Source organism: Oryzias melastigma, linkage group LG8 (assembly GCF_002922805.2).
Source record: "Oryzias melastigma strain HK-1 linkage group LG8, ASM292280v2, whole genome shotgun sequence".
NCBI classification, from domain to species: Eukaryota; Metazoa; Chordata; class Actinopteri; order Beloniformes; family Adrianichthyidae; genus Oryzias; species Oryzias melastigma.
This window is the reverse complement of record NC_050519.1, coordinates 1,261,119-1,278,897: the sequence shown is the minus strand read 5'-3', so window position 1 is coordinate 1,278,897 and position 17,779 is coordinate 1,261,119. Positions and strand designations below refer to the sequence as shown.

General features: G+C 41.3%; 1 protein-coding gene and 1 long non-coding RNA gene across 3 annotated transcripts; one reads left to right on the top strand and one right to left on the bottom strand.

The window, feature by feature from the left end:
- Positions 1 to 2,083: 2,083 nt before the first annotated feature.
- On the top strand, positions 2,084 to 8,121 carry LOC112146712. The gene is made up of 3 exons (XR_002919307.2): positions 2,084 to 2,216; positions 5,114 to 5,925; positions 7,222 to 8,121. It is a non-coding gene; the product is annotated as an uncharacterized LOC112146712 (long non-coding RNA).
- On the bottom strand, positions 4,181 to 17,396 carry mmd (monocyte to macrophage differentiation-associated). Of its 2 annotated transcripts, none has more exons than XM_024272683.2 (7): positions 16,982 to 17,396; positions 7,027 to 7,108; positions 5,644 to 5,804; positions 5,499 to 5,573; positions 5,332 to 5,433; positions 5,201 to 5,270; positions 4,181 to 5,047 (listed from the first exon to the last, which is right to left on the bottom strand). In XM_024272683.2, exons 1-7 carry the CDS (start codon positions 17,059 to 17,061, stop codon positions 4,844 to 4,846), a joined length of 774 nt encoding a protein of 257 aa, XP_024128451.1. In that variant the 5' UTR covers positions 17,062 to 17,396; the 3' UTR covers positions 4,181 to 4,843. The 2 variants fall into 2 exon arrangements, with proteins under 2 accessions (XP_024128451.1, XP_024128450.1); XM_024272682.2 differs by lacking the exon at positions 16,982 to 17,396 and adding an exon at positions 8,882 to 9,548.
- Positions 17,397 to 17,779: the final 383 nt, after the last annotated feature.

Sequence of the window (17,779 nt, the reverse complement as noted above, 5' to 3'; positions counted from 1 at the left end):
ATTTCTCAGATGGAAGATTGTTGTTTTTATAAATATATATATAAATACAAATATATACAGATTCTGTTGATATAATTGTTAGTGTTAAAGCTCCTTGTTGTTGTTTTAGCTTCTTTCTTTTGTTTTCCAGCATGACCCTCTGTTGGAGTTAGCATGACTAACGCGTGTTTTTCCTTTAGCTCGTCTCTTTTTGGTGTCCGCCTTCTTTTTCAAGATGGCTGAATGAATGTAAAGATGTTGATGATGATGGGGGGGGGCGGGCGGTGAATATTGGATGGTGTTGTCCAATACTGTGGTTAACCAAAAGATTCATAACAGAGATGATATATTGGTTACAAAAGAGATGTTTATATAATCCTGTTATAGAAGTTGTTGCTTTTTGTACAGTATTTTTCCTACATATTACAGAAATCTGTATTTTAAAGACAGAAAAGTCCAGAAAATGATTAAAGTGACTCAAAATACGCTGGTATTTTGATATTTTGCTGAGATTTTATCCCAAACTTTGTGGGCATTATTGCATTTTTCTTTAAACACTCCTCTTTCGATCAGAGTTTGAGGCCCCGGAGAGACGATTTGGAAAGCGAAATGGACGTTTTGTTTGTGTTTCCTGTTCATTTGACGTTACGATGACGGAGGGGGGAGTCTGTGGCTGCAGGCCCAAGTTAGCGCGTCCCCGAACCCGAGTGATGGAAACCAGAAGCGTTATTATATGAATGTGATTATAGTGTCTGTAGAATTCATAAGTTTTTGGATTATTTTAGTTATCAGACGCACAATGTAAATCACACCTGACATGTTTCGACGGAGACGAACGTCTGATAATAAAATAATCAAAGTTATAGATCTGGATCTGTTTGTGGTATGGAAGTCCAAAGGGGTCAAAATTCACAATTAACAATCAACTCAAAATCTGTTTTTCCTCACTTGATAATCAAAGTTTTATTAATAGTTTATGACTTTATTTGGCTAAAATGATCAAATTTACAAAAAAACAACATTGAAATGACCTTTATCAAAAGATCCATTTAAGCAAATTTTGAAATCTAAACCAAGTTACTCATCCAACAGTCTTAACAATCCATTCAATTTTAGCCTGTTTCAAGCTCAATATGTACTGTTACTATGGTAACGGTGTTCAAATCATCTGTTGCTAGGGAAAACTGGGAATCTTACTTTACCGTAGAAGCACGAAAGTCGAAACTTGTCGTAATCGCCCCAAAATATGAAAAAAATCCAATGGTTGCTATGGCGATTTCATCTTCTAATCGTGTTTTTTCTTGACGTTTCCTCGGATCGCACTGAAGCGTCCTTTCTGGGAAACGTCTCAGATTTCAGTCGGAGCTCGGAACGTTCCAGAACTCCTGACCTTTGACCCCCTCACACATTCCAGTTTAAGACGACCGCAAACGATCGCTTTGAAGTCGTGCGCGCCGACAGGCTCCTCCCACTGATGACTACTGATTTAATCGGACACTTTGATCGTCTGCACACCCCTCTTCCCCCTTTTGATCGGTGGAGGCGGTTGGAGAGGCTCCTCCCCTCGCCGACTCTGCTGCACAGGCCGGACTGGCTCCCCCTTTTGTTCACGTATAGGAAAAAGCCAATACTATTCCACGCGTGTCCCAAACGTACGTCACCGTCGAGTGATATCACTACCTCACCTGGAAAGAAAAGAGTCTGTTCCAGTGCCTTGAACACACAGCCCCGCCCCCGCGGTCCGTCAGCGGTGCAGACGTGGTCACGCCGGCGCCGGAGGGCTCCTGAGCGGACCCCAGCTTCTGTCTGATGCACTCTGATGACCTCTCACCTCTGATTTTGGACATTGCAACAGACTCGTAACCATTGTATTCATGGCAACACCAGCAGACTGTTTGGGAGCGTGACGGTGGCGTCTGTCGTGGCGTGGATGCTTTACATTTACTCGTGCTGTTCAGCCTCTCTGTAATTTGTAGTGTCCAATAAAATCCATTTCTTTTCTCCGGCTTTTCTGCTCATTTCCATGTTTGAAATGTGTATTTTTTGAGTTTTTAATGGTGTTTGTTGATCAGAACAGTTGAAATTTAGGAGTGTCAGTTTGAAGCTCCGCCCTCCTTCAGGTGAGGCTAATCTGGGTCCTGATCAGCAGAACCTGCTGAGCTTTTCCAAACTGAACTCTGAAGTTTGATGTTTCTCAGAGCGGTTCTTCTGCAGACGTTCAGGAGAATCTTGTGATGGTGAGAAGCTTTAAGTTCTGTTTCCTTGAGCTGTTTTTCTGACGTTCAGGTCAGGGATGTTGAGGAGAATCCTCCTGAGTTCTTAAGATGAGACGAGGACAGAAGAGGCTAGCAGCTGTTTCTACTTTTGCTTTTTACTTAAGGACCAGATTGTTTACCAATTTTTGTGTCTTTTTTAATTTTCGTGGAAAAATGTCACCCAAAAACTCCAAAATTTGCACACGTTACCTGGTGAGGATGAAATTTGCAGAAGAAAGATTACATCAGAGCAGGAAAAATTGTCAAAATTATTTTTTTTAATGGATTTCATGAAATCCGACCATACGTGTCGGGGATTTCTCAAGGAAGTTTTCAGGTTATTATGGGATGGCCACATGACCTACGGCTGCACCATGTTAGCTCTCCAACCTAAGTTTCAGTGACCTTTGACCTTGGGAAGAGGTCTCAAATTCTTCTCATAGGTCAAAGGCAGCGACTTGTGATGCTAAAAGGTCATTCGGTGCTGTTTAATTCAGACCAAAACCCAGAGAAAGCTGCAAAGTCGTCGTCAAGAGAAAAATAAACTTTATTTACAATATTTTATGAACAATTAAGGCATTTAATTATCAAATGTAGCTTTTAAATCTTTACAATACTTGATTTATTAGGGTGTTTTATACCATGGTCTGGGTGAATACTCGATTCTGATTGGCTGCTGGGTGTGCATTAAAAAGTGATAATGCACAGTAATAACGCACACCTAAAAAAGAAGTTCCGGTCACACAGACCAAACGTTCGATATCACTGCGCAGGCTTCTTTAAAACACATTTTCCTTCATTGTCTGGACAAAACAAGCAGTAATGGATGAACTTTCTCTCTGAACTGATGCTTTATTCAACTTATTGTAGCGACCAGCATTTATATTCCTCTCCTTTTGTAAGGTAAATTAATATTGACAAATTGGTTATTCTCCTTCTAATAAAACACCACTCGACATGAAAGGTGTAGTCTTCTGTTTCACCACAAGAGGGAGTTTCTCCTTTTAGAGCAGCTCAGAAGAACGAACCTGCCGTGAAATGAAACACAGACAGAAGCTGAATATGTTCTAGCTGCTCACTGAAGGATTAACGTCAGAAAAAGAAGAAAAATATCCTGATTTGTCCGGGTCTTTCTTTCAAAACAGCGACACTTTACCGCTGCAGCTGAGGTCTGTAACGGATTCTGGCTTCATGCCGAGTTCCATGTCACCGTGACAACAAACCGCATCACGGATCAAATAGTCCGCTTTGTGTGAAAAAATGAGCTAAACCAAAGAAATAACAAGAATAAAGTACTAAATATTGATTAAATGTTTATTTATTTTGTAAATGACCATGGTATAAGCGGGATAATACCCTCCGAAGAGTGCATTATGAGAAATTAACGCACTTCACGGAGGCAACCGTCCTCCGCTTCGCGTCGGACGGTTTAGGCCTCCGCGTCGTGCGTTAATTTCTCATAACGCACACTTCGTCGGGTATTATCCCTTACATATTTGTCAGTGTCTAAAACTAATTCGTTTTACTTTAGACAACACTACATATCTGTTCCTTTCAAAATAAAATACACCTTGTGTCAAATGAGATCAATTAAAAACATGGAAAACTCCATCCTGGAATTGACTCTATCGTTACGACTTCCTATCTTCATCCTTTTATTACTGAATATAAACATGATAATAATACCTGAACTAGCCCCAAATGTTTTTATCCTTTTTCTCAACAGACATTGTTAGTTTGTATTGATCTGTGATCAAGAGGATCTTTAGAGTTAAAGGATGCTGGGATTTATTCAAATAAAACGGCAAATTCTGAAGGAAAAGTCTGGATCAACTCTAAAGATTTGACAAAGTTTGTTTAAGCTTTTGGATTTAAATTTTTATATAAATATTTTTTTAAATCTGTTGTTTGGAGATTTAGTGGAGCTCAAAAACACAGAGGCAGTATCTGATCTGGATCCATGTCTTTATTTTCACATTACAAATGTGGTTTTCAGAACAGTGGTTGAACATTCGTGTTTGACGCAGCACCATTAAGAGCCAGAGCAGCAGACGATGAGCGAGGACGTCCCTGCTGAGATCATGCAGATTTACAAACATACAAAACAGAGCTGAATAGTACAAATACGAAGGAATTCAATGGACGGACGCTGCACAACACGGCTCACATTCAGTCTGTGTAATACTCAGGATCACCACCAGAGGGAGCCAAACACAGGAGCTGATTCACTGGAAAATGAGGTTTAGAGTAGAAATATCCTCCAGTCGGATCGTTTTTGGTCATTTTAGAAATAAAAATCAGATTTTTTATCTGAAGCTGCTTTGCTTTGGCAGTTTTTAGACACCTTTGGCATCTTAGAAACATCTGAGAGGGATAAGCCGGGTTTGACCCGGATCCTGGAATGTGACTCGCTTCGATAGAAAAGACTGTCGGGTCATGTGCCGTTTTTTGAAGAAGTGCCCCCACCCTCAAAGCTTCGTACAAACCCCCCGTTGATAATCAGACCCCCCCATTACAAAGCAGTAAACATCAGTCGGGTCTTTGTAAACGTCAGAGCTGCAGCTCTGGTGGGCGGTTGAATTAGCGGGACCAGAGGGGGGGTGGGGGGGTCACAAGTCAAGGAGGGACTCGGCGCTGGGGGTCATGTAAAGGTATTTCCAGATGGCGTAGTAGTGCACGGCAGCAGCCAGAGCCACGAAGACGTGCCAGATGGCGTGGGCGAAGGGGATGACGCCGTCGCTCTTGAAGAAGAAGACGCCGAGGCAGTAGATGAGGCCGCCGCAGGCCAGCTCCTGCACGCCGTCCGTGTTGCTCTGACAGGAAAACCCCAGAAAACATCTTAGGTTTCATCGTTTCTACAAAAATGTTTCTTATTTCAGGTTGAAACTGACTAAAACCAGCACACACTACCAAAAGACGCCACCAGAGAGCGGCAGAGAGAACAGCCTTCAAGGAAGCAGAATTACCATGGAGGCGATGACGGAGGCGGGGAAGAATCCCATGGTCAGATAAAAGGCCAGCTCCACCAGTTTGTACCTGCAGACAGACATGCTCAGCGAAGCTCTTCCAGATGAACCCAAACTCTGCCGCCACTCACTTCTCATGATAGTTGAAGACGTAGATGGTTCCGGCGGCGGCCATGAGCCACACAAACCAGCGCATGTGGGCCGCCAGCGGGCCCAGCTCCCGCAGGTTCAACCTGAGCGAGGACAGAAGGTCACGACCGGGAAACGTTCAGACCTAACGCCGTCCTCCGACACTCACCAGGGGCTGTAGGAGGCGGCGATGAAGAAGTAGATGACGACCCGGTCGCACATGTGGAAGCACTGCTCAACGGACCTGCGGCACAAACAGACCGTCAGCTGCTGCAGGAGGAGGAGGGCTCTGCAGGGGGCGCTGTCCTCCTGACCTCATGTGACTCTTCTTCCAGGTGATGATGTGGAACACGGTGGACACCAGGAAGAGGGCGCACAGGCCCAGGCCGTACACCCACGCCGTGATGCGCTCCCAGCTGTTGTCGGACAGGCGGTGCAGCAGCGTCATGCCCACGAAGGCCGGCACGACGAGGAGCTGCGGGCAGAAGGAGGCGCATTTCAGACGGTTCTGACAACCGGATCTCCAGCTACGACTGATCAAACACGACAGCAGAAAGCTAAAAATCAGCTGTGGGCTGTTGCCATGACACCAGGAGGTGGGCGGAGTCACATTTTTCACACTCAATCACACAAGGAGCCAAAATCCAAACAGGATAAACATTATTGAAGACTTTAAAACCATAACTTTTAACATAATTATGAACTAGATATAGAGCATCACCTGTGATAATGCTAGTGTGAATGCTGTAAGCTGAATTTGGCTGCTGAAGATGCTGAAATTAATAGTTGAAAACACTGAAGCTGAAAGCCAGCTAAAATATTAGGTAAATACCAAATTAGCCTTAAAAAAATTGGGTTAGCCAAAAGAACTATCATGTAGCTGAAAAAATATCTAAATTCCAAAGCAGCCACAAAAACAAACAAAAAAAAAATCGAAGCAAATGGCAAAACAGTCATAAAGCTACCAGGCTGCCAATTTAAACATAATTATGAACTAGATATATAACATTACCTGTGATAATTCTAGTGTGAATGCTGGAAGCTGAATTTGGACGGTAAAGATGCTAGTGCTGATAGCTGAAGATGTTGAAATTGATAGCTTAAAAATACTGAAGTTGAAAGCCAGCTAAAATATTAGCTAAATGCCAAATTAGCCAAAAAAACTTAGGTTAGTCCAAATAGCTAGCATGTAGCTGAAATATTAGCTAAACTCCAGGACAGCCTTAGAAAAAAGGCTTAATAGGATAAAACAGCTAGGGTTTAGCTGAAATACTAACTAAATGCTAAATTAGCCAATAAAACTAAAAAAAGCATGTAGAAGAAAAAATATCTAAACTCCAAAACAGCCTAAAAATTTTAGTAAATGCGTAAACAATCCAGAAAACTAGCAGAATGACAATTTTTAAAACTTTAAAACTGTAACTTAACATAATTATGAATAATAAAAAGGCAGGAATATTATTCCAGAATAAATCAACTTAAACCTTAAATAACTTTCAATATTTCACTCTCCATAAAAATATATTTAGTCAAAATTATACAAGTTAGAAATGAGAACAAGAAAACATCGGGTCATTAATAACAATAAAAGAAAATGATCTGGAGGGCCGGATGGAATTACATCCGGATCCGGCCCCCGGGCCTTGACTTTGACACGTGTGGGTTAAAGGAATTAAGGAGGGGGGGGGGGTACTCACAGCATGAGTGTAGAAGTTGGCGGCGTGTTCGTAGCACGTGGGCTGGTAGCGGCAGTTGGCGGGGGCTCGCCTGTTCATGAACCTGAAACGCACAATGTTTACAATCATCAGAAGCTCCGCCCACACACACCTGAACGCTGAGTCGGCTGAGTACTTAAAAGTAAGACTATGAAGATTTTTTTTTTCTTTTTCCAGAAGAATCCAGAACCAAGTTAAATCCTGCAGGATTCAGGGGGAGGAGCCTGAACAGAGACATCTAGATCCAGTAGAACCAGAACCAAACGGTAAAATACTTCCAAACATGAACACAACGTCGGTACACAAAAATCATGACTCAGCTCTGGTGTTGACGTGTCTTCACATGTTTGTGTGGCGTCTCCGCCCAACCTTCGCCTTCTGAAGGTCGCAGTTCTGCTACCAGACCTGTTCTCCACTGACATGTTACAAGGTGGAAACACCTGAACCCTCGTCACCTGGATCAGGATCTTTGATTGTTGGAGCTCAAATATACACAGATTGGTGGATTTTAGTCCCGCCCAGTCACCATTATCATTGGATCGTTGTTGAAGTGGGCGGAGTGAACTCCAGTCAATCTGTCCGTCCCACTTTTTGTCATCAGGTGACCTCAGATTACCTGCATTTGCTGCTTCAGAGGTGAAGGAGACAGTTTCTAGTTTAGAAATAAAGTAATTATTGACGGTATATGAGAACTGGACTCGTATACCGTCAATAATTATGAAGTAAACTCAGGTTCTAATTTTCCACAATATGGAAACCAGAAGTCGTTAGTAAGCAGTGATTGGTCCAGGTTTCCACTCTCACCAATCAGGAGTGAGCTTGTTGGAAGGCCACACCCCTATCACGTAATCTGTTCTGAATGTTGGACATGGGGTGGCCAGCAGGCTCCGCCTACTTTTATTGAGGAAAATTAAAGGGTTGTGATCCGAGCACCGCAGTTTCAGCCCTGTACAGTAGGTGGCAGTATAGCTTCTGTTTATTGGATTACCATCCAGTAATAATCAAAACGAGAGCTGTCTGAATTTCCCTGGATTATAAAGGTTATTCAGACACCATACTCACTACTTTTCTTTTAACGTCACCAAATCAAAATTAAATCAGTACGAACATTTCACGACATTTGTTTATGACTCCACTGTGTTCTGATGGAGAAAATGGGGATAGTTTATTAAAAAATTACATTTGTTCAAAATTGTTCAACCGCAATGCATTGTGGTCTATATTCGCTAATCTAGTGAGCGTCGATTCACGCTAGTTTTTCGCAAAGACTTCTGGGAAATTTCTAGTCAACTCGATTTTGGAATTAGTAGATTCGGACAGTACTAGAGAATGGTGAACGCACTATATAGTAGTATTTTGGACATGGCTAAGGATTTTAGAGGCTAAATTGTCAAAATTTTCAGGATGTTTCGTCTCTGGAGGGCGCCATTTTTAACAGAGTTTTGTTTATTAAATGTGACGAAAATTAAGTCGATGCCGAATAGCAATAAAACCGCATCTGCAGCCTGAAGAACCAGACAAGTTCTAAGTCAAATGTACTTGGGTACGGTACGTTTCCTAGTTTAATAACAAACCGGAAACTGCTGCAGAAAGAACCGCGTTCTGAATCATAGGAAGTTTTTCAGAATAAAAGCATGGAGGAAATGTTAATTAAAAATGAGGTCGGTGTTTTACATGCGGATTTTTTTTTTTTAACTTTAAGTTACTTTTTGTTTCTAATCCATGGACAGCAGAACCCGGTTGGTTGTTGTTCAGACTAAATCCGTAGTTCCTGATCTGAGAAAGTGAATTATTTCCAGAAGATCGTCTCTCCTCGCTCCTGTGGATCTCCTCCTACCTCTGGAAGCTGCTCCCCGGCTCCGTGTCGGGGTTCGAGCCCTCGGTGGCGGGCAGGAGGAACCACCGGCGGCGGGGCTTCATTGTCGGGCGTCAAAGCCGTTTTTCAGCGTAAAAAAAGCGCGAGGCGGAGGAACCGGGAGGCTTAGCATTAGCTAACGTTTCACTGCTGCTCCGAGGCAACGCGGCACCGTTTGAGCCTCTTCCTCAGAAACATTTTTTTTTTGGACCGACACCGGATCAACACGTCGTTTTTAGACCGCCAAAGTCCGGGAGCCGCGGTGGCTGACGGGAAAAGCCCCCACAAAGAAGCAGCAGCCCCGCCGGTCAGTGAGCGGCTGCTGCTCGATGAACGGTTCACGGAAAATACATGAATGCTGTCAGATCAGAGCCACGCCCCTTATCCCCACTCGAATGACAGGATGACTGACCAATGAGGAGCGCTGGCGCCGGTCAAACACCAATCAGATTTTTGGTGGGTGGGGTTTGTTCAATGCATGACTGGAAACTTGGTTTGGCTTATATTTGTTTTAAAATGTGCCTAAAAACCCTTAAAAAGAGAAAAGTTTAAGTATTTGCTAAAATATTTTTAAAAACTCAATCCAAAATAATTCAAAGAAGTTGAAAATATACAATGAAATCCGCTCTAAATTGTGCTAAATCTGGCAAAATTATCCCAAAGTGATGGAAATTCATGTTGGCCACACCGGCTAGTCTAGATTCACATTGATGCATTTGCCCACACATATTTTAATTGACTGAATTTTACTGTTGGCCGCACATATTCGAAGTCAAACTTAAAGTAAAAGTCCCGTTAGCTGTCTCACTCCAGGTGAATAATAAATTTTGTTCTCGCATTTGAACCATCTCCTGTGGGAGCGGTGAGCTGCAGACACAGCCGCTCAGGAACCATTTGGTGATTTAATACTAACCAAACCCCATAATCGTAACCTTAACCCTTCCTATGAGTCCGTGGGGCAAAGAAAAAAGTTCAGAATTGGCTGCACGTTTTTTGAAAATTACATGCAAATAGACACTTAACTGTATTTAAAAAAAGTATTTAAAAACACTTAAAGATAAAAGTATTTGCTAAAATATTCAGAGCCCAATGCAGAATAATCTAAAGAAGCCAAAATAATCAAACTTGAATATTACTGGAAAAATGGCAATATTGTCAAAATAACTCAAACTATTGAGAACTTTTTTAAAATGCTCTTGCTAATGTGATTTCTCCAACTTTGATGTAATTTCCCACCACTATGAGGTGCATGTTTTGCTATAGTTTACGTTATTTTGTCCTCTAATAATTATGCCATATCTAACCAAAATGAAAAAACAATCATTTTCTAGAATTATTTCTGCAGTGTTGCAGGAGTTCGAGTTACAAGCCCATCCCCACTTCCCATCATCCATCTGTTTGCATGCTTTCCTGCTAGCTTACAGCCTGTGACATAACATTAGCAGAGCAACAAAAATGGTGATATTGGAGCTTTCCAGATGTACAGTCTTGATCCAGATTCCAGCTCAGACGAGGAAAACGAAGACGTTCATGGATCTGTTTGTCTGCAAGAATACAGATTTTTTTACACAAAATGTTTTGATTCACAACAATTTGAATAAAGAAATACTCAGATATGCAATGTAAAGCTGAATTTTCTTATGTCCTCCATCAGAAAAATACTATAAAAAAGCAGTTTTCCATGCATTGGGTCTTTAAGTCTTAGACTGATGTAGATCAGCTGTTATATAACAGGAATATTCTTTTAGATATCAGGTTTATGTAAGACCTCAGAGGAACCTGGAGCTTCATGAAGTTCAGTCACAGCATGAACGTGTGAGCAACAGAGTAACGGCCTCATCAGTCCAACCCGGGAACCACAGAACCGTGGACGGCTGAATGAGGGCATGGGGGGGTTAGTGCTCACAAACAGCTCAGGGGAGGACAGAGGACCATTGTTCGCAGGCAGAACATGAGCAGGACACGCGTCAGGAAACAGCCGCCCTCTGTCTGTGCGCCCTCCCCAGCTGATTCACAAACCTTCGGTGATGCAGTTTACCTGCAGTAATTCACCTGAGGAGAAGCTGCACTTCACCAGGTGACCACCAGAGGGTTTAGTTACACAGCTATTTACTCAGCATAACATCTGCAGCAACAAAAACCCATCAAGAGGTCGATCAGTCACTGAACTCAGTACGTATGCCAGCCAGGAGGAGGCGCTGTTTCCTCTTTAAACATCTCCCTCATGTCATCAACATGTGACTGTGTATGTTTGCAGCCTGTTTACATCCAGCAGGTCCTCAGCGTCTCACAAAGACCAGATGGAGGTCCTATTTGTGTCGTCATGACGATGGTCTATGGATCTTTGGTTTGGCTTTCTTTCGTCTGGTCGTCTTACATCAAAGCTGAAGGCTTTGGTTGTCTCTCATTTCTCTAGAATTTTACGTTTCAGTGACTTTTATTACTCCTGAACTTCCAGTCAGACCAGTTGTAGATGAACTCTGCCAACATCTCATCAATCTCTGATGATTCCACCAGATCAGTCGTTCATGAAAGCCAGAAAATGACTTCTAGACTTTTTAAATTAAAATAAAACCTTTGAGCAAAATGAGATTCTTGCTTGATATGAAGAGCAAAATGTAAAGTCCTGAAGGAATCTGAGAAACCTTTATAAACTTGTAGTTCTGCTGAAAATTTGCCTCGTTTCTTGTATTTTTCAGCAACTTTACCTGAAAGGTGTTCCTAAATTAGAACCATTCAAAGACCCACACTGACAAAAAATGTGTTTTTTGTTTCTTAACTAGGTCAACAATTTCCAAAATCATTTAAATTCCAATATATATCCATATATTTGATTATTTCCTTCCACTAAATTCAAATCGATTTTGAGTTAACATGGTTTAAACTTTTGGAAACATTTGTTTAGAAATACGTTAATAGTCTATATATGTGTTGAATATGAATATATTTATATTAATACAGTTCACATGCTGTAAAGTGAAGTTATAATGAGTGTTTCATGGATTCTCAAATGGAGAAGCTCAAATTGTTCTGCTTCTCCTGGAGACCATTTCAGTTTGACCACTAGGTGGCGATAGCGCTATAGCATTACGCCTTATTCCAGAAGAAGAAAGTATGAGCAAAAAATAATGTTTTAGACCATAAATGGTCACTTAAAAAAACATATGCCTGTGAATTTACGAAGATATTAATTTGGTCAACAATGTCTGTTTGGGTCAACCCAGCGTTAGCATTAGCCGTCCTATGGGAAATGTCATTAAATGTTAACATCAAGCTAGCGGATTTCAGCATTAAATGTTAGCATCAAACTAGTGGACTTTAGTATTGTACGTCAGCATCAAGCTAGCAAACTTTAGCATTATATGTTAGCATCAGGTTAGTGGACTTTAGCGTCATATGTTAGCATCACACTAGCAGACTTTAGCATTACGCGTTAGCATCAAGCTAGTGGACTTTAGTGTTATAAGTTAGCATCAAGCTAGCAGATTTTAGCAATATGCGTTTGCATCAAGCTAGCGGACTTTGGCATTTTGTCTAAGCACTAAGCTAGCGGACTTTAGCATTCTACATTAGCATCAAGCTAGCGCACATTAGCATTATGTGTTAGATTGATCTTTACTTTTTTTTATCAATTATTGATATATTAAGCATTGATCAGTTCAAATCAATTAATCGATTTTTATCGACCAAGCCTGAGTTTCAACGCGTTCTTGTGGCATTTATAAAGAAAATTGAGCTTAAAACTGCATTTCTGAGTATTTTTTTTTATTTATTTAAATTGTTGTGAGTCAGGAACAGAAGAAACAAAATCCAGTTTGAAAAAAATTCTCTTCTCCCAACAGAGATGGGAAAAGGGGGCGGGGTTGCCCCACAATTCAGAACTGCTGCTACTTGTCAGAAACTTTATCCTAGAAAATAACAACAGTTTTTAATTTTTGGCAAAAACTTTATCATCATAGTGGAGCGAATTTTATTTTAGGCAAACTTTTTCTCTAAAAGCCTCAAAGGGAACGAGGGGACGACGATCTCAGGTGGGAATTAGCTCGCCTTGCTAATCTCTGCTCCTTTTTCCTCATTAATCTGATCTGATGCCGCAGACACAAACATTTGGCGTCGGGACGACCTCGGGTTGCATTTGAAGGCCCTTGTGCAACAAAACTGTCTGTTGATGACGTCTGAAGAGCAGAATCTTTACCATCAGCTCTGCGACGTGACTCAGTGCGAGGAGCTTATCAGATGTTGGTTTCTTCAAGGTGCTGCACAAAAGAGGCGTGGCCAAAAATAAATATAATTTTCTTTTAGAAGAAATTGAACCATATTTTCAATAAAGATTTGAAGATGGATACTTAAATATCAAGAATTTATTATATTTTTTAGTTAAATTATTTTAGTTTGTTTTTTTCTCTTTCAGATTCAGGTCATTTCAACCTCAAATAAACATGAAATTCTTACTTCTTTAAAAAAATCTTTAATGGAAAAACGTTTGGGACATTTTCCAGACCCCGCCCCCTCCCGGGAAAGAGGCCGGAGGCTTAAATGTGACCTGAAAATAGTTTTTTCACATTTCTGTTTAAGCTTCACTGTCAGAATTACCAAAAGAGACACAGAAACATTTAAGTTTTTGTGTATTTGTGTATTTCCCTGAAGTGCAAAAAACAAATTTTGACTCGAAGTTGAATGATTTGGATTTGACTGCTGCTCCTGAGAATGCACAGAAATGAACTTTATTTTCTGGTACTTTTGCTTTTTTCTCCTTCGTTTTTACAGATTTCTGTGTTTAAAACAAAGACTATATAAAGTTTGGGAGTAATCCTCGTGTCAGACAGGTCAGCTAATTCTGTAAAGTACACCTGCTGGCCTGCTTTCAGAGGACATTCCAGCTTTTCCTCCTCATCCCCGGAAAACCCGACATTTCAGGGAAAGCTGTGAAAACGAGCCGTGAGCGTGCACGACGCAGCGGACGCACAGACCGGAGGAAGGCTCTGCATGCGTCTGACTTTAATAGACGCTCGTCCACCTGCTGGTGCTGCAGACCTGCAGGCTGGAGGCTTTCTGCACACGTGACGGCGACTTAAACGGCTTTTTAATTGGTTTATGTTTCTGCTGGAATGTAACGGGAACGAGGAGACGTCAGGGAGACGGTTCTAAATGAGCAGAAATCTCATTCTGCTTTAATTAGGTTTCAAACTGTGTTTTTATATTACATAGGTTTACAGTTCTGGGTTTTTACTTGAAGCTTAAAAATACTTAAAATCTTGAATTTCTTTGTTTGTTTTTGCTAAATAAACAACATTTAGATTAGAAAATAAATGAGACGGACGGATGGATGAACTTTTCTCACTCTTAACATTCTTATTAAAGCCGATTGGATATCTTTCTTAATGTCACACAAATCCAAACTAATCTAAAGTCTCAGGTTCAGTTTGCAGATTTGGCCTGAAAACCTTCTTTTTGACCGATCTCCGGTTTCTCTGTCGGTCAGTCGACCTGCTTCCTGTTGGAGTTTCACGTCTTCTTCTGTTCAGCTCTGATTACAGTTAAATAACTGGAACAGTCGAAACACAATAAAGCAACGACACAAACCAACACCGCGACGGCCGCCTTTTACAGCTTCTCTGTTTCAGTCAGATGTAACAAGCTGGTCTGTTTTAGAACAACTCCAACATCAAATTTGATCATTTAATATCTCCTCTTTTAAAAAACAAAAACAAAATTAAGTTAAAAATATGAATGTTTCATTTTTAAAGTTTTTGTAAGACCAAGTTTACCTTTATAAAGTGGATAAAAATGAATTATTTGAAAAAAATAAATGTAAAATAGGCCTGGAACTCATAAACGGGATAATTTACAAATAAAATGACATAAATCTGGGACACAAAAGATTTAGTGAGTTACTTTCCTCCTTTTAACCGTCAGATTAAAAACTCAACCACCGTCTTATTTTATATCTGTACAAGTTAATGTTCAGCAAAAGCAGGCAGAAAAAAATGTTTTCTTCTTATATTTTCACTTATGTCGGTCTAACTGCTGGATATTCATATGAAGGATTATTATTATTTATTTTAAATGACACATTCTCCCTTTCAGGAGGTCACCACAGCGGTTCATCCAATCCTTTGCATCCACTTCTATGACCTAAAACTTTATATAATACTTTTAAAATTCTTTCAGCTCTTCATAATATTTGGAGAAAACTTCCAGATTCTAAAATACTTTTTGTAGTCAATAATGTCGCCTTCAAAAGGACAGAGGAGGATTTTATCCTAAAATTTAGGATTATTTCATTATTCTTTTATAATTTATTCATTTTTGGATTACTTTAAATGTTTAATTAAACAAAACCTCAACGGGAAAAAAGGTTTTTACCAACAAAACTTTAATTTGAGCTTCATCCGTGTTTTGAGTGGCAATAAAATCACATCAAAAAGTTTAGTTTAGTTTTTTATGCCTCCTAGTTTTTGTTTTATAAAGTTTCCTCAGAAACCCAGTTTCCTCAGAAACCCTTTGGATCTGAACCAAACAGTCTGATGACCCGTCGGTCCTTTCAGACTTCTGTCAGACCAAATGTAAAGTGTTCTGTTTCACTGCTCGGTATCACATGTGAACCAGGAAAATAATCCAAACCTTTAGAACAAGCAGAACGATGAACAAACATGTAGATTTAATCCTAAAAGACCAGTTTGTGGGTCAAAAATCTTGAAGATGTACAGTTCACTTCCTGTTAAAACCAAACCCAGAAATGACGAATCCTGCAGTTCCTCATATGACCACCAGAGGCCGGTTTGAAAATGTAACCATCGACTCCCATGATAAAAGTCATAAAAACATAGAGAATTTATTCTTATTTTTTTGCTCCTTGTTGTAGTTTCTACTATTAAAGGATCCATACTATGATGTTCTTAATCCTCTCAGAGTAAACTGTATCCAAATAAATGATCATAGATTATCTTTGGAACATTAAAACCAAATTATTTATGAAATATGGGTTACTTTTGTGAGTTTTTCCTACCCAGAAGTAAAACGACTCGATCTCTGAGGCTCCATGAGCCGCTGATTTGATTGGCAGGTAGGTGGAGCCCAGTGACTGTACATGAGAACTGGACTGACTCCTCCCCTTTGTCGCATTCCAAACAGGAAGTGGTTCCAAGAAGCCAAAATCCCATAGACTTCAATAGAGAAATGAACAGATATTACTCATTAATTTAACTGGTCAGAATAACGATTCTATTTTTTTTTCATCTTCTAGATAATCTTTGTTTTTCAAATGTTGTTTCTGGAGTTCAAGTTATAAACGGACCAATCAGACGCCTCTATTGAAGAAGTCTATTTGGTCTCATGTTGAAACCATTTTACTGTCAAGTGATGGGGGGTGTGGTTTCCAACAAGCTCTCTCCTGATTTGTTAGAGTAGTTGCCATAGAAACTCAGACTGACTCGGACCAATCACTGACAATGTCTGGCTCCAACATGGCGGCATCCGTATTATGAAAAAATGGCGACTGAATTGACATCTTTTGGTTGGAACCAGAAGTGAACTGTTTTCTATTGATGATGTCACACTCGCTCAGTCCAGTTCTCTTGTACAGTCGATAGTGGAGCCTGACTTTTTGAAACCAGCTGGTATCAGAAGGTCGCTGAGATGTCCCTGATCCACTCTAGGCTCCACTTTTTCCAAACACGTCAGCGGATATCAGCCTCACATTAGACGAAATGTTCTTTTCTTTTGCTGCGATAAGATAAACGGATTTGGTTCCAGACAAACGTTTCAGTTTTTTGCGTTTGGTTCTAGTTTACCGACAGAGTATTTATAAATAAACCTTGAAGTACTTCTATGCAGACTCTCCTTATCATTCTTCCTAGATAAGAGGTGAAACTTTGCCCACATCAGGACCCGTCATGTTTTATCTGAGAACCAAGTCCGATCTCTGATCTGGTTCTGGACGGCTCTGACGCAGGACTCGGGCTGTTTTTATTCCTGCAGCTGGATTTGGGTCACTTCCTCTTCACAACAGATGGCGGCTCTGGCCTGAGATCCTTGAGATAAAGAGGGATTTCACCTGACAGACAGGTGGCTCGGCCTTACCTTCCAGCTCTGGTCTGGTGCAGGTCCAGTCCAAACATGGTTCCAGAACAAGCAAAACAACGTAAAAAAGAAGAGAGCATTTCTGTACAAAAACCATAAAGGAGTCTCTGCGCTCACGGCCGCTTAGACCATGGTGCTTTTCTTCTCCCTGAAGTCCGAGTGCGCCGGCTCCTGGTAGGTGGTGATCATGCTGGCCGTGTCCCACCGTCCCATCGGCGCCGAGGAGCTCTGCATCACCACCAGCCGTATGGGAGAGGGAGTCGGCTCTGGGTCCGGAGCGTACTCCTTCGTGGGATCTTTGCCCCGGCAGTCGTACATGATACACGATATCAGGAACACCAGGAGCAAGATAACGTAGCTGGCGATGAGGATGCAAAGGTTCAGGGTGACGGGGTCGATTTCCTGGTAGTTTTCCAGAAAGCCCATGGCCTCATGCTGGGCGTCCCGGAGGCCCGAAGAAGCGGCGGCTGGGAGGACGGCAGCACTAAAGATGCCTGGCCACCGCAGGGATTTCTGTCGCCTCTCACCCGCCCTCCCCGAACCCTCTCCCACCTCTCCGTTTCCGAGGAGCGCCTTGGAAATGAGGCTTTGAGATAAAAATACTTTAATCCCCGTCACTCCTAACCTGGCCTCGCCGCAGCAGCAGCTCCGTTTTAATAACCGGAGCTTCGTTTGCAGACGGAACCTCTTATATCATCCTCATCATCATCATCATCATCTGCTGCTGCTGCAGAGCAAACGTTACATTCATCTGCGTCTGAGCGTGCTCGGGCCTTAATCTTAATCTAGATTGTGAGT

Coding starts and splice junctions, on each gene's coding strand:
- mmd (XM_024272682.2), bottom strand. CDS start 8,964: ATGAAGCCCCGCCGCCGGTGGTTCCTCCTGCCCGCCACCGAGGGCTCG. Junction 7,109..8,881: donor CCGGGGAGCAGCTTCCAGAG/GTAGGAGGAGAT, acceptor TGTGCGTTTCAG/GTTCATGAACAGGCGAGCCC. Junction 5,574..5,643: donor TGGAAGAAGAGTCACATGAG/GTCAGGAGGACA, acceptor TTTGTGCCGCAG/GTCCGTTGAGCAGTGCTTCC.